We start from the raw sequence: 15,657 nt of genomic DNA on the forward strand, positions 1-15,657 counted from the left end.
AACACCGTCTTCGTTGATGAAAATTTTTAATTTTTTTACGTAAGTATCAACACAGAAGATCATTTCTGTAGTTGCTGAAATGTTCTTCAAAAGCTATTATCAGTTAGTTCTCGGCCGACATTTATTTGTGCATTAATTTGATCCTGAAGGGAGATCCAACTGAATCCCCACTAAAGCACCCGTTCCTGGCTTTCTTCAACTTTACAGAGGTAGCCTTGTTCGTCAGTTGGTGCAACTTCTGAGACATCAAACTATATCTTGTTGTGGGTTGTTGAAAACTGCTTTACATCCCACCATCGGTTTTGCCGTTTTTCATGTCCATCAGGGAGGTGCGGTCGTCGAGTTTACGCGAAACTTCTGTCCCACCTAAACTCAAATCTATCAGAGTGCGTTCCGGAATAAGATTGGGTCCTGGGTTTTTCATGATTGTCACCCCCAAACCAGACCCGTTAGCTATTTATCTAGATTGTGTGCTTTGCTGTTAGTCCTACCATATAGGAGTTTCCGTACTGCCAGAAAATATTCGTAAGTTTATTTATGGGAAATCGGATTGGCTTTAGCTTGAATATTCCTAAAACATTGTGAACACACTGATGAATGTACATTTTAAAACCAACTTAATGGGTTTCTACGGCCAAGATCCTGACCTTGCAACAACAAAAAAACGCAAATATCCTGGCCGATGATTAAAAGAGTCCATCACAGAATTTGAACTCAAGTAACTTTAAACATCTTGAAGAGATAAATTGGTCTTATCCTTTTCAACTTTTCAAAAACATTCACCTGGTCACACATCCAGTGCGCGCTTCAAAAGTAACTTGAAGGAAGTGGTCCACAACACGGTGAATGAGATTCGCTTCACTTAAACTACGGTTGATAACACTTGGAATGCTGTTTAGCCAAAGCTGGATAATTTATAACGCTCGACATACATCAGTAGGCTTTCGATTTGGCAGTTCACTAGTCCGGTCTCTGATAATACGATCTCTTTTGTTCCATGTCCATGCGTGGTCTGTATTATAAATAATTTGGTAATTACTTGTTCCTAGTGAAACAAGTCAAAAACAAACGTGTAAATACTTTTAAAACTGGTTCGATAAATTTGATGATCACTGTTCATTCAACTAAATGGAACAAGAACTGCGCTTCAACATGGATATTTAGTTTGATCGCTTTTAGCTCCTTATTACGGAAACTAATTATTCGTCACTATATCATTGATAGTCTGTTTGCAAGTAAATGGACGAATTATTGTGTTCTCAGTTGCTTACGTATTTCTTCTTTACTCATAATTTGACCAAGAAATTGGTGTTTTGTTTAGAGGGTTCATTTAAGGTCTGAACGAATGTCTATATCATTTGACTGCTTGCATCAATTTTAAGCCAGTATCATTTCCTCTTCAGTTTTCTGATACAGCCGACGGTAATTAGTGAAATGAACCTATCTGATAAATCCTGAGACGGGCAAAGTTGCTTTGTGGGCAGTCGAAATGTTTTCAGCAAACTTATGGATAGTGTAAAGTTCATTAAACATAATAGAATAAATCTGCTTGCACATAAAACCCCTGGACTTTGAAACCTAATGGTGATCATCCTTTCAACTTTTGTCCCCAGAGCACCTAGATTTCCCAATCTCCCAAAATTAATGTGGCTTCCCGCGTAGACTTTTGTTTGTGGTACACACTTGGACAGATATATATATGAAGTGGCTTTGGGCAAGTTCGTGGCGTGGCTAAACTTCCATTGCGTTCTTTGTGTTTGTAACTTGTTTCTGTGGCTCGTTATATTCAATGGCTTTAATCGTGCAGGCGTGAACTAAAAGTGGCCTTGAAACGCCAAGGAATCGATGCGCCATTTAAGTGCTCCTATTAAAAAATCAGACATGTGATTTTTATGGTTTAGCTTGACGCAAGTGTTTTAAATGAAGGTCGGCCGAGAATTCTACTTCAGTCGATTGGATGGCGGGTTAAAACTATGTTTAGTTCAATTTACCGCGATTTGAAATTAGTGTCGTCTGATGCACCATAGTAAATCTTACCAAGGGCAAGGCGTGCTGTTACCAATTGTAGGCACACTAGTTAGAGAACTCCAAATGTACAGAGTCCATTTAGGACCACGCACTCAAGGTTGAAGGCACAAATCACCAAGTCAAGGGATCTCATGTACATTTTAGCTGGCCAAAAGTAATCCTCCGCAAAAAATGTGGCTGACTAGAAGCCAAGCTACTTTAAAGATTGGAGTAGCCATTCATTTTTTTACTTGAAATTTGTTTTTTTTTGTTCGCATTCTGATTCACAAGTTTTTGAATGCGAGAGTTGGCAGACATAGGATTCCTTCTTTTGCCATAAATTTCAACTACTAGGTATTGAATAACCGGAGAAAATATTTGAAAACCGAGGCGGTCAAGTATTTTTTCACAATGTTTGAACACGTAACGCGAACTGCTTTTTTTCGAAGATGAACACTTCGGCCACTCCTTTGATTAGACTTAGGCACACTTGAACACCAAATCATTAAATTGCTAATCAACATGTGACAGCTAATTTGTCCCAGCTGAGGAGTGTGAATGTCGTTATCTCCCCTCGGAAACGTACTCATATATATCAATATCAAATTTTATCAGATACTTCGGTAAATAGTAAGGCCATCCATGCAAAATAGATGACAAATTGGTGTTGAACAGAGACTTGCTCTTCTTGGCTTAATAATATGTCAACACGCCATTTGGCCATCTATTTTCTTTCTGCCCCTTGTATCCACCATTTCGCTGTAAAACCATTAGGTTTCGTGCAAAGCGTTTTTAGTAAAGGAACGTAGGTTTGCATCCAGGTGGCGCTCGTTTTGCACGTTCACACCTTGGAAGTACAGTATAGACACAGATGATTTCTCCACCAATTTCGATTGTATACGCACCTACGCACGCATTTAAAAGTTGGGAACAGTTTTGTTAACATGTGGGTTGAGTATTGTCCTTAAGAATGTAAATTACATTGTGAACGAACTACCACCTTTGCAATTGTCAGAGCTACTTGGTCTGAAGGTTTTGTGTAGTGAAGAATGGTCGTGTTAAGCTCACCGAACATGTACTCAACGGTTTCCTGGGCTGACTGAGATTCAGCTATTTCGAGTTATTTTGGAAACATTGTAGTTAGTTTACAATTGGTACACTTTATGGAAAGCATCACGGAGTGCCATGTATAGTTCATTTATTCACCATTTAGATTACATTCATTCACTCATCAACACAATTTATGGAATATGTCAGTCATCACCACTTTCCAACTAGCAGTCGGTAATTTGAGTCGAGGGAGTTTCGAATTCTCCTCCTCAAAACGGTTGACATCTGCAAAATTCCAAGAGAAGTTGCATTTGTTTTGCTTGGGAGAAACTGGTGTTCTCTAGGAAAAGAGTTCTCATTGAACATGCAGGCCTGTTCTGATACTGGACGCCTCCAAACATGTTCGAAATTTTTGAAGGAAATCGCTGTTTATAAAAAAATCATAAACGAGAGATTCAGCTGGGTTCTGGGTGAGCCTCTCGCAAAACCAAATTAATTTGCAGATGAGTGTATATTCGCTAATTTCGTGCAATTTAGTTTCAAGTTGAACATAAGGTTGACGGAAACCCAGGGACTGCGCCTACCTGATGAGTTCCAAGAAAAGCGAAACCGGTCGTGGACTGTCGAAGAATTTTCAGCAAACACATGAGTAGTGCATTGCAAATATACATGTATTGCGATATCTTGAATACCGCAAATACTTAAACATGAGACGGCGCAGCACATTCAGTTGCTTGGAAACATCAAAACGGGGGATTCAGCTGGGTTCGAGATAGGTCTTTCGCAAGACCAAATTTGCTTGCAAATGAGTATATTTCGCTAACTAATGTCTAACTCCCTGCGCCCTATGGGTTAGGGCAACTGGGCAGTAACATTTTCTCGCACAGTTCTATGTCTACCGATGGCCCTCCAAAACTCCTGCCTAAAGAACAAGCAAACTTTGCTTGGTCATTTGACTGTCAGTTTTCTGACCAATGGACCTTATGCACCCCACTGCCTATTAACAATAGAAAAACTAACACCCTTCTAAATCCACGAGATTCTTTCTTCATAGAATCTTTTAACGCCTGTACTCTATATCGAATAGGCAAACAAACAATGCCCCTGAAATCTTATACTCCCTTAAAATTGGTGTATGTTGTATCTCCGAAACATGCGCACAGCATCGGAAATTGGTTATGCGTCTCAAAACGTCAGCGACTAAATCACTCTTTTCAAACTTCTACCCCGCGTGTCCCGTGACCCAGAGGTGATTACTCACGGGAGTTGCACTCAGACAGACCTGAATGCGCTTCGCTGGATGGAATCGCAGTGAACAGTCGTCTTTGCTCTACCTAGTTATCCAGTTCGACCAAACTCAATGCCTCTCGACATAAAAAGCAGGCGCCATCGGTCTACGCCCCGATGGACTGCAGTTTTGATGTTGAGAAGGATACTTTCTATTGATAGCTATCCAGGCTCATTCGTCAGGCAAGAAGCACTGCCAATATAATACTTCTGGATAATATAAATATCAAACTCGGTCGACTCTGCTCCTTCGAATCGCCACTAGGCGATTGATTCGGGGTTAATGCAAAGACAATCGGCAGCTTTTCTTCTGGTTGCATGAACTGTTTCTGGTCAGAGCAAACTTTCACAGTAGACGTTAGCATCACGTAACCTGGCGGCCAACACTGCAAAACAAATGTGGGTCCAGTTGGATCACGTGGCCATCAGCCACCGGTGAAGAGCTACAACTCAACACTACCGTTTGTTTTTCGGCACACAAGTTGATTCCGATCATGGCATGGTGCAAGCATGTATACTTGTTGGTTTCCCACAGGTCTTCTCAAGTCCCCAAGAAGCATGCCATCTTCGAGGAACTACCATAGCACAAAATAATCGATCTGAGCTAGCCCAACAACTCTCCGCAGTAAACCAATACTGTGGCAGTGAGCATGTGGGTGAAGCATGGCAAAATGTGATAGGAGTTATGCTAGCAGCGCTTAATGCTGCTTTTCTGACTTCCCCAATTCAACCACGAGTCCACTGGATGTCCTCGAGGTCACCATGCATGTCTGATGCCTGGAAATCCGTACCATCAAGCAACGAATACGATGGCGCACACAAATCCCTTTAAAGCCAGTGGTGAAGAGCCTAAGGAAACTCCGAGTGCTATGGTGCACATCGAAAAATATGGAGATGGATAAGGCTTTTGCTACTGGAAACAGCCGTGCCCTATATCAACTGATACGCTCGGTTGACCCTACAAAAGCTGGAGATTAGGCATACGGGCGAATGGAATATAAAAGTTGATCGCCGCCGGAAGAAATAGGATGCTAAATGTCTTCACTAAAACGGGAGAAGGTATTAAATCTAAACGGTCTTTATCCAGCCCTTTTCAAAGAATACGGAGGATCCTTAGTGGAACACCCAACAAAGCTTATTTGGAAAGAAGAATTGACCATGCCCACAGGTATTCCCATCTTCAAAGAGGGTAGGCGGATGCTGTGTGTAAACCACTATGGCATCAGCCCATTAGCTAAGGCATCAAAGGTTCTTTCTGGTCTGATTTCCGTCCTGCACGAGGATGCATCTATCATATCTTCACTCTCCGGTAAGGTTCGGAAGAGCGACGATGCTTCCAGCAACCAACAACGGCTGTGTTTTCTGGGCCAAGAGCTACATTTTAATCTGTGGACCACCAGGCACTACAGCAGTGTCTGTGGAGCAAAGGTGCCCCCATAAATTCTTGACCCTTCTTAAGGTGCTGTACGCCAGCTCCCTCGGACGCGTAAAGGACCACGAAAAGCTCTCGCTTGAGTTCACCACCTCAAACGTTATCACATATGTCTGTCCTCTTTTTCATTTTTCCTCTTCAACTTCGTCGTTGATACAACCATGAAAAGCTTCTTATCAGTCTCTAATGCTGCGAGGAAAAACTGCTCCCGGGGCTTCCGCTTACAGATATCGAGCACACAGTTGGAATAGGTCTTCTTGAATCTGACGCTGTCGTAATGTAGACAGCATCAAATAAACTAAATAATTCTATCTCGTGGTTTGGCATGAGCTTTACTCCTGCAAAGCGTAAATTGCTACCGCAAGATTAGGTGGGCTTGAATCCTGATCTTACGCGTGCGGACGAGCATATTGGGAGAGTAGACAATTTTGTATACGTGGGCAGCTGTAACAGTCCCGATGTCCCCACGAAAGATTATGTTTCCACCGGGATTTGAAAGGCCAGAGAAGTTTTTTTGAACCTCCATCACCTGTGGCGTAGACATAACATTATTTTATACGTCAAGGATGGAGATTTTATTGCTGCGGTGCGCCCCATATTATCATACGAATAAGAAAACTGGACGATGTCTGCTGAGGTCGTCGAAAGACGTTCAGTGTTCTACCATCCACAATAAATGAACTGATCACGCCCGAAGGATTCTTTTTGCAAAACCATGCAACTGGTGAAAACGAGCTGGGCGACCTCAAACAATGAATGAGCAGCGAAGTACGAAAGCCATTACCTGCAAACGCATCTGCGCTGATCACTGTCGACCACCTGGATCGGGAACCCTGACCCTCTCCAAATTTTTGGTGAAAGAAAATACGGCAGCTATAACTGTACGCACATCCTACTTCCGACAATGATGATGTTGAGTGATGAGTTATTTTGATACATACCATTTTTCGGAAGAACATGTCTCACCAAAATTTGTTGAGTTGAGAAGACATCTAAGTTTTACCACCAAATTAGTCCATAAATTCTTGTACCGCATTTAGCAACATAACGGATATCCTCCAGAATTTTCATCAAACTGTAGAAAAGGCTTCCTTCCCGGAGTTTTTCTGCATGCTAGATAGCAATGAATAACCTGAATTAACTGCTGTTCTTTAGCTACGATCAGGCCAATTAAGCAGGATTAAGATGGTTAAGAATATAGTGTTCCACTGTACCTAAAATCCACCATAACTGTGTGCCGTGGGCGTGTCGTGGACGGTTACTACGAGAATGGTAGAATTCACTTAAGATCAACCTCGCAAAAGATTGAACTTTCTTTGTTACTTACGAAACTAGGTACAAATGGAGGTGGAATCCTGCCTTCAATCGACCACTCAAACGTACTATAGTTTATGCGACTTACCAAGTAGTGGCCAGTAGTCTTGTGTCACAGTGATATTGACGTCGAGAATCGTGCAGTTTACTACGCACTACTAGAAAACCAAAAGGCGTTCCAACAATTTTTACGTTTTGGGACAACATCAGACGTAATATAGACAAAATCAATGGGTTTTACGTGCTTGTGACCGACAGTGTCCCATTTCCACATGAGAGAGCATGTGAAACACCACACAGGATAATGTTTCAGTACACTGCTGGGGAGCGAAGGGAAGGAAAGTCTGCCAAAAGAAACAAATAGCCAAATTAGTTGACGGACAAACTATACGAAGGCCAAACCTCTAATGTGTTCTTAGTGTGTTTGTTGCGTAAGCCGGAATGACGTCATTAGCCGGCGCTACATTCTTCCCATTTGTGATACTGCTAGATCGAATGGGCCACGCGAATTTTGCGTCTTCACACAAGCTACCAATGTAAACGTGACCGCTGTGGCCCCTGATACGTTATGGATCATATTTCACTTTCAATTTTGTCTGGTTCCACGGATAACTACTAATTTGAGATTTGCAGTATTTGATCTATTAGACCCATCACAGTGCGGTAATTCCGCTCTTCAACGATGCATCAAATTCAATTTAATCAGTCTTTGGAAATAGCGGACAAGTAAAACTAGATTGTGAATTTGTTTTCCACGTTTTCGTCGAAGCTAAATGGAAGGGAATAACCGGAACGATTACCTAGGCGTCCACTTCGGACTTTGAATAAGTCGCCACCGTAGAATGCCGGAATATGGCAAAATAGCTACGTGATCAGGATACGGACGGCTTTGCCTTTTTGTAAGCACTCTACAAAGAAAAATTATATGTATGTTATTTTCATTATCAACGTGATGAAATTGAACATTTCATTGTGTGAGAATTTGAGCAACATCACCGACGAATTTTATTCAGTCGGCCGCATACTTGACTAGTGTTGGAATATATGAAATTCTGATGCATCAATCCAGAATTCTGTTTGAAAGAGACCTATTATCCGTGGAAACTTGATCGTTGTCTTTGTCAGAATTAGGCGGTCTTCCGCAAATTCACACTAAGATGAGTTCGTTACTGGACCACAATAAAAAGTCAAAAAATAATCCAATAGGCAGAGTCCCCGCTAAAGATGCAACCTTCCTCAAAAAACTACTGGTATTTTGGTTTACTAGTTTCTGTTTTCTCTAGCCGGGTTATACCACTTGTAAATTCTGAGTATAAACTGAATCTTTTGGAAAATCTGTGATGTTTTTTGTGACCGGCAATATGTCTCTCCGTGACTAACATAATTCCGTACGTTTCGCTCCTCCGTTGCTGAATGATTAGATAATTGCAACCTGCTTTATTCGCCGAAATGTACATAGGCATTCTGACCATCAACCAAATAAGTGATCACCATTAACCAGAGAGTTTGATATAAGAAGTGATACTGAAGGAAAATAAACGTGCACCTGCCGCAAATGCGCATCTTACGCACGAAGTTGACCATCGCCACGTGTAACAGCTGCTGTCTGACTATACGAAATCGTTACATTTGTAGTCAAACGCAATTAACACAAGGGTGTTTCATTCATGTGCGCGCATGCAAGGACACGGAACTGTGACATACTATTCAGTAACCGTTCAAAAGATCCCGATATGATTTATGGTTTTCATCTTCTCTGTGTTTTGGTCACCTGAAGCCCGACCACAGACAAAAATGTCAGTTGCAGGGACTAAATCGTTGTGTAGCATTGGTTTGTGTGCGCATCTATGACCAGCGTGGGCTCTACAAAAAAAACTGTCTGGACTACTGAACAAATAAATAGCTGAAGTATTGACCTCTATGTTAGAACGGGCACACTTGGATTCTTTTGTCATTCAGTATTTAAGTGCATCCAGTATGTTTTTAGGAAGGAAAACGTTTAGCATCAATCAAAATTGACCGACGTAATTTTTTTTGAGTAAAAACTTCCGGTGGAAAGTTTGTTTGTCTTTTTTCACGATAGAAAATTGACCGACGAATTTTTTTGAGTAAAAACTTCCGGTGGAAAGTTTGTTTGTCTTTTTTCACGATAGACACGGTGTGTTCCAGAAGAATCTGCAGTAGTTGACCGCAAAAAATCTTTATGTTACCTGAAAAAAATTGTTTAACGTGATGGAAAAGTAGATAAACGGCACTAGTTACTTCCGAAGTTATCTATGATAGCTAGGCCACTTTTGTGGTCAGCGTAGAAAATACCTAGTATCATTCTAATCCATTTTTGCGTGACTGTTAGCTTCTTGCCTTAGCGGAGCCAATGTTGTTTGTATTCAAAATGACGTTGCTCTCCAACAAGTGGCTGCCATACTAATGTTGGCCCATGGTGTTTTGGCCTGCAGATGTACCAGTTTTGGTAGACTGATTTTTTTCAAGGTCCATAGTGAGGACACACTATGCACCATTCACCCAAAAAATAAAGTAGTTCACTCCACACCGCAATAGTATGGTGATTTTACCTTACTGCGACCAGCTACTCTATCAAAAGTCGGTACCGCAGGATTGCTGAAGCCACTCGTGCAGAAGGACATTTACTTCGAGCAGGGAGGTCATATATCCACTGCAGTCGGTAATACACTCTTGTCCTTCCAGCCATACTGCCACACCACACTTATGAAAGACTTGTTGATGTAACGCTTGGGTCGGATAGTTGGACTGCGCAAAAATGCTAAACCTGAACAAGTCCTGCAGTGAAAAATTTCAAGAAGTGTTCTCAGAACATGATACCTTGAAAAACGGCTAAGCCCAGCTAGGTGAGCAACCCAACAAGGCAAATTTCTGGAAATAAAGCATGAGAAGTACATCTTTTATAATTATTAGTAAGTGATGCAAATGCATACCACTCTGTTCCGAAACAACCAAACTTTCGAGCTTTCTTTGGAGTTTCACGCTGATTACCGAAGGAGTCCATCGGCACCTTCATTCTTATCATGAAAAATAAACGCCTAATAGTAGGTTCGACCATCTACCAAACCGCAGTTCAAATTTAACACTCACTGTTCCAAAGAGATTAAGTCCCTCCATTTTAACCAAAGATAGACGTGCGGCAAATGTATCATGCCAAATACAAAGGACAGATCATAACCAGCCTATAATACGATTTTTTCGTTTTGGCTGCCATTACGTAATAAGGAGTCGCCCGTTTTAGACACTTGAGAAGTGAATTCTAGCTTAAACTAAATTTTAGTTTGCCTATCACCTGGCATATCCATTCCATTAGCGAATGCAAGGAACCTAATACTGAAACAACGAAAGGCAATGCTCCTTAGACAGCTAATACAATGTCCCCCAGCTGTACCATATCTTCTAATCGCAGAAACACACAGCATAGTTCAAATCATTGTTAAAAGAACTGCAAGTTCTACATCATTTTTGCATTGAAGTTTTTTAGAAAAATGTGTTTAGAACTCATGAGGAACTGAAAAGTTTCAAGTTCCCAGTTTTTACCAGAACACAAAAACATTGACATATAGTCCCCATCACATTACAATGAGCACAGTTTTTTGGCATAATGTGCGTAAGTTGCTCAAATTTAGCAGCCGATTAAAAAAGAGACGTGTGGGGAGATATTAACTTTCCTTCAAAACTCCGCGCGGTTTGGCAGCAGCCTGTGAATTGATATGTCAAATCTCAACATTTGCCTGAGATAAAATCGAACATGGAACATCTGAGAAAAGTGATGATTGCACAGCCCAAAACAGAGACGAATGGGGATGTACTGTTCAGGCTTTTGAATTTCATGACGAATGCTTCGCCCTTTCACTTGAATTCTTTTTGTTCGTAGTGGAAAAAAACACCAGAATAAGCTGTGTCGGTGATACGAAAAGCTCCAGGCAGTTCCTTTACTAGGTTCTTTAGAAACCTGAAAACATCGTTGTTTCTTCTACCATTACGACTTATCAACAATACACCAAAAAATTTCGTGCCTTTTTCAAAATAACTGACTACTTTTGGTTCCACATTGCTCCTATTGGTGAACAACAAACGTGCTAACTGGAATTACCACAACCAGAGTCGTAAATTGGGCAAAAATTGATCCCCAAATCGAATTGATCATTGTTACCTTTTCCACGCAAATTTCTATAAAATTCCGCCGTTTGTGATACGCTTGCTCAGCGTATTATTTGGTTATATAATTGAGCCAGCTAGGAACCGAGCGGCAGCGGTTTTTAATGTAACGCAACGCAGTCGAAAACTGAGGGAGTGCTCGAGTTGTTACCTTCCTAAATCCTGGATTGAAGGGAGCGACAAGCAAGAGGCATATCTGAGCTGCGTTATGAGTTCCACCACACTGAACGGCATTGCCACCTCCAACAGTAGCAAAGTGTGCATAGATCTGATGAACCAGCCTTTTGACCTAAAAGTCCAGTGTTGATCGTGCTTCGGTTTGTAACCAAAATGTCATTCCGAAGCGCGCGTAACGCTATAGATCTTTAAATTTAATGATCTTGGAAAGAAGACAAACATCACAACTGTAAATCCTGGATTGAAGGGAGCGACAAGCAAGAGGCATATCTGAGCTGCGTTATGAGTTCCACCACACTGAACGGCATTGCCACCTCCAACAGTAGCAAAGTGTGCATAGATCTGATGAACCAGCCTTTTGACCTAAAAGTCCAGTGTTGATCGTGCTTCGGTTTGTAACCAAAATGTCATTCCGAAGCGCGCGTAACGCTATAGATCTTTAAATTTAATGATCTTGGAAAGAAAACAAACATCACAACTCTAGTCTTTAGGTGAGAAGAATGTGCTGCGAAGAATGCCGAGACGGCAGCCGAGATCCGACCTCTGTATTATCTTATGCCAGTGAGGTATTGTCAAACCTAAGCAATCCACTTCACAAAAAGCCCTGCCAACTAGGTGACCCAGCTTCACTAGAAGTTGATTTCAAACAAAAATCCCGGCATGTTTGATTATGACGCTTACTGGTGACGCATTATCATTGTCTTGCTTCCTGGGTAAAGATATAATGAACTGAAACAATGCTTCAAAGTACCGTTAGTAAGTACCAAAAATGGTATGCAAGGGCGAGGATTTTAGACAAATTCGAACGACAAAACTCTAAGTAAATTTGTTTACCTTCGAAATTAGCCCGATTCCAGAATGCATCGCACTGAAACGTGAGGGTGATCCCACAAATATCCTAGATGAACAAAATAACGTATCTGATGTGATTGATTTAATCCACTTCGTTTCGGAGAAGACATCGTGGAAATTTAGACTAACAAGGTAAAGCCGAGAGAGAATGGCGTAATAAAATAGAGAAAACAATGAAGTTTTGCCTTATATTGAATGATTAAAAGCCATTTCAGCTAAATGCAACATAAAAGAGCTGGATGTAAGCATTTTCACAAGACAACGATATTGTTCACTTCCATTCACGTGCTCCACAATACACAATCACCGTATCAGTTTTCGTATCACTGTAACGTACGACACACTTCTGATGTTTTTTTTTCGGGCGAGATTAGTCTGAATTTGTTTCATCGGTAAATTGTGATGTCTAAATTTGTAGACGCCGCCATAGGCGCTTGCGAAACTGGTCAAAAACAGTTACTCAAGTACAATGGCTGCTGCAGAGTACATTAAGATCCGCCGCTCATCCTTTAATAATTGTGCCGCGTAATAACATTAGCATTCATTTTCAACTTCTGGTGTTGTGAGAAATTGGAAGATAACAGAAGAATAACGGTCACTAACACAGGCGCGGTGTAGTAGGGGAGATAAAAACTATGTTGCAATATTTTTGGTAAGAATCACTCATTAACGTGGACGCATTATTAAAGCACTTTGGCATCTCTTGACGCTCCAGAATCCAACCAATCTCTAATTTCAGACTCAAAACTACTTACTTAAAACATTTTATCCTGCCTAAGTGTAAGATAAACACACTGCTGATCAGCCGGTTGTAGCCATACAATTAAGCGTCTACACAACTAGCCGTGAGGTGGCGGGCTCATCAGTCCCTTGAGTTAGCTGAGCTGCGCACTTTTGATCATGCAAATAAGGATGGAACACAAAGTGCACTGCGTCTCGCATTAAATGACTTCACACGTAGCACCAAATCCTAACTGAAATCAACACCGAATGCAGAAACTTGGTCAAACGTGCCCTACATAGATTGACCTTAATCAGGATATAACTTGCAGGCCACAATTTTTTTACTTTCACCGAAATGAAAATGCCAAACTGGGTCATTTTGTTTGGACGCTTTCTCTTCAATATTGTGAGAATCGGCTGTGAATTTACACTTGGCTAAATGACCACAGCATCGGTTCGCATTGCAGTAACACTGCTTTTGTAAAGCTAACTCCCATTTAAGTGTGCTAGTTTCTGTACTGCCAAATTTGAGTATGGCCCTTTCAAAGCTGCCCAAAAGAGCCGCGGTTAGGATACAAAGAATTATTCTCATTCAAAATTAGGATTCCACAACAATATGGACGAAGATTAAGTTGTCTCTCAAAGTTATACTACTGAAAAGAAATCAACCTCAAATAAGGGAGGCGCATCCATTAATCCCGTTTTTCCACAACGGGATCCCATTGATAGAATATCTTGAGGAGAAAGCTCGGCCAGAAATCTATGTATATAGTACAGTCTGCCATGAATGGCTTAGACCGCTAACATAGTTCAAACAGAGCGAATATCGACTGGATAGACCAAAATGTCATTGGTGTTCAGATACCCGAATTGTCCTGACAGTAAATGTAGTTTCTACAATTGGTTTGACTCATCAACCAAAGGCAAGTGAATTCGCACCCTTATCTGGCCCCATTTTACCAGTCGAAATCAGGTTTCACTCAGAAACAGGGTGCACTCGTCTATACCCAACAACCTCAGAAGCCTCAGATAAATCATAGTCTTCCATTTCATATTAGTATTTGATAAACATCGGTCTTTTTAACCTTGGTGAGTTGCCTGGGCGCTCAGAGGCTCCTAGAATGGACACAGACAAATAACCGTGTTTACGCCTCTGTTTGTGAGACAACCGTCTGAAAAGTATGGTGGGTTAAGCACAGTATCTACCCGCGAACCTGCCACTTCAACCTACATATCAAGGATTCAGTTCCTGAGAAAAAGTTGAGCAGGTCTAATTAGAAGCCTACTTCGGAAGCAGTCAGTGTCACTGAGTGTATGTGAATATGTAATTCTCAGTTTGTTTTGGTTTCATGTCACAAATCAGCCTGATTCAGCCAGAAGTTAGGATGTGAGAAAAAACTGAATTTAGTGCAACGAGATTTAAATTGACTCACAAACAGGAGAATGGAATCACCTTCAAATGAAATGTCACACATGGGAAAACGGTTTTGGTGGTCCCACTAGTTGTCTTCTTTAATGAAGAATAGCGGTGTTTCTAAAACGCTTGCTTAAAAATACACTTTTGGATGTGCCCGTTTGAACCCTTGGCCTTCACGGCCAACTCGGGTGCATAATCGGCTTAGAAAATATGTCCTACTTCGAGGACGAAATATCCCCTCATAGGAATACTCCCCGCTGAGTGCGGATACAACTCGCTTGCTTGCCTTGAAAACAAGTCTGAACAGCATTTGTAAACAAACAACACTTGTATCAGGTGCACCTGTCTTGAAGGAGGTCGAACACGTTAGACCACGGAGAAATGAGATAAAGCATGAGATTGACGTTTCTTTTATTCGAAAAACAGTTGTAGCAGTTCTGCTGACATGGTCAAACTCTCACTATGGAGTGTTCATTTACGGTTGGGCAACGTGAACTCCCTCATAACAATTTTTAATTGCAGCCAGAATAGCAAAGTTCGAAGGCGGTAATAATTTATTGACACATTGAGTGGGTAGAAGCCTCTAGTCACAAGAGGTACTCCGGTGATTAGTGGTGCACTTATGGTGGGGTTCATTTAAAACTGCTTGGCTCTGAATTGAGTTCGGTTTTCTTTCAACCGAAAACAGAGCTTAGTGAAAGCATTCCATGCGCCGGAACGAATGCAGAACCACGTCAATTGTACTGCGTCCAAACACACACAGTTGAAAGCGAGTATGTTTACCTAATGGATGAGACTTTAGCAGGTAATGGAAAGCGAAGCACCGAGAATTCTGTTGCGGCTTGGATTTATGGTTTCAGAGAGGCAAGTTCGCTTAAATTTCTGCTGATCGTAATGTATATTCTCACTAGATGCAAGGGGAAGTTTATGCAACGAACGTTTTTCATACGACTGGTGTGTTTGCCAAAGCTCACTGTGTTATTTTCCCATGTCTAAGGAAAACCAACATGAATGTCACATGAGAAAACGTTTTCAGGAAACTGCCGACTACCCGATGAATTGATGAAAATGTTCAGTTAAAAAAAACCGTGCCCATCAGTTCAACAAACCCTGCTTAAGCGAAACAGGTCTAAATGAGGACTTTGTATTTAATACTAAAATTGCAACAAGGATATTTTGTCGTAACGAACTGAAAACTAATGTCGAATAGATAAAA

The 15,657-nt window shown here is 41.2% G+C and overlaps 1 protein-coding gene across 1 annotated transcript in view; it reads left to right on the forward strand.

Moving 5' to 3' along the window:
- Window positions 1–5,379: 5,379 nt before the first annotated feature.
- T265_01384 (hypothetical protein) overlaps window positions 5,380–15,657 on the forward strand; it is a gene marked incomplete at both ends in the record, with an annotated part of 66,535 nt that continues 56,257 nt past the window's right edge. Inside the window, one exon of the mRNA XM_009165410.1 lies at window positions 5,380–5,653. Within this exon, the coding sequence (XP_009163674.1) occupies window positions 5,380–5,653 (274 nt within the window). The remainder of the gene's footprint in view (window positions 5,654–15,657) is intronic.

Source organism: Opisthorchis viverrini (assembly GCF_000715545.1).
Source record: "Opisthorchis viverrini unplaced genomic scaffold opera_v5_15, whole genome shotgun sequence".
Taxonomy (NCBI): domain Eukaryota; kingdom Metazoa; phylum Platyhelminthes; class Trematoda; order Opisthorchiida; family Opisthorchiidae; genus Opisthorchis; species Opisthorchis viverrini.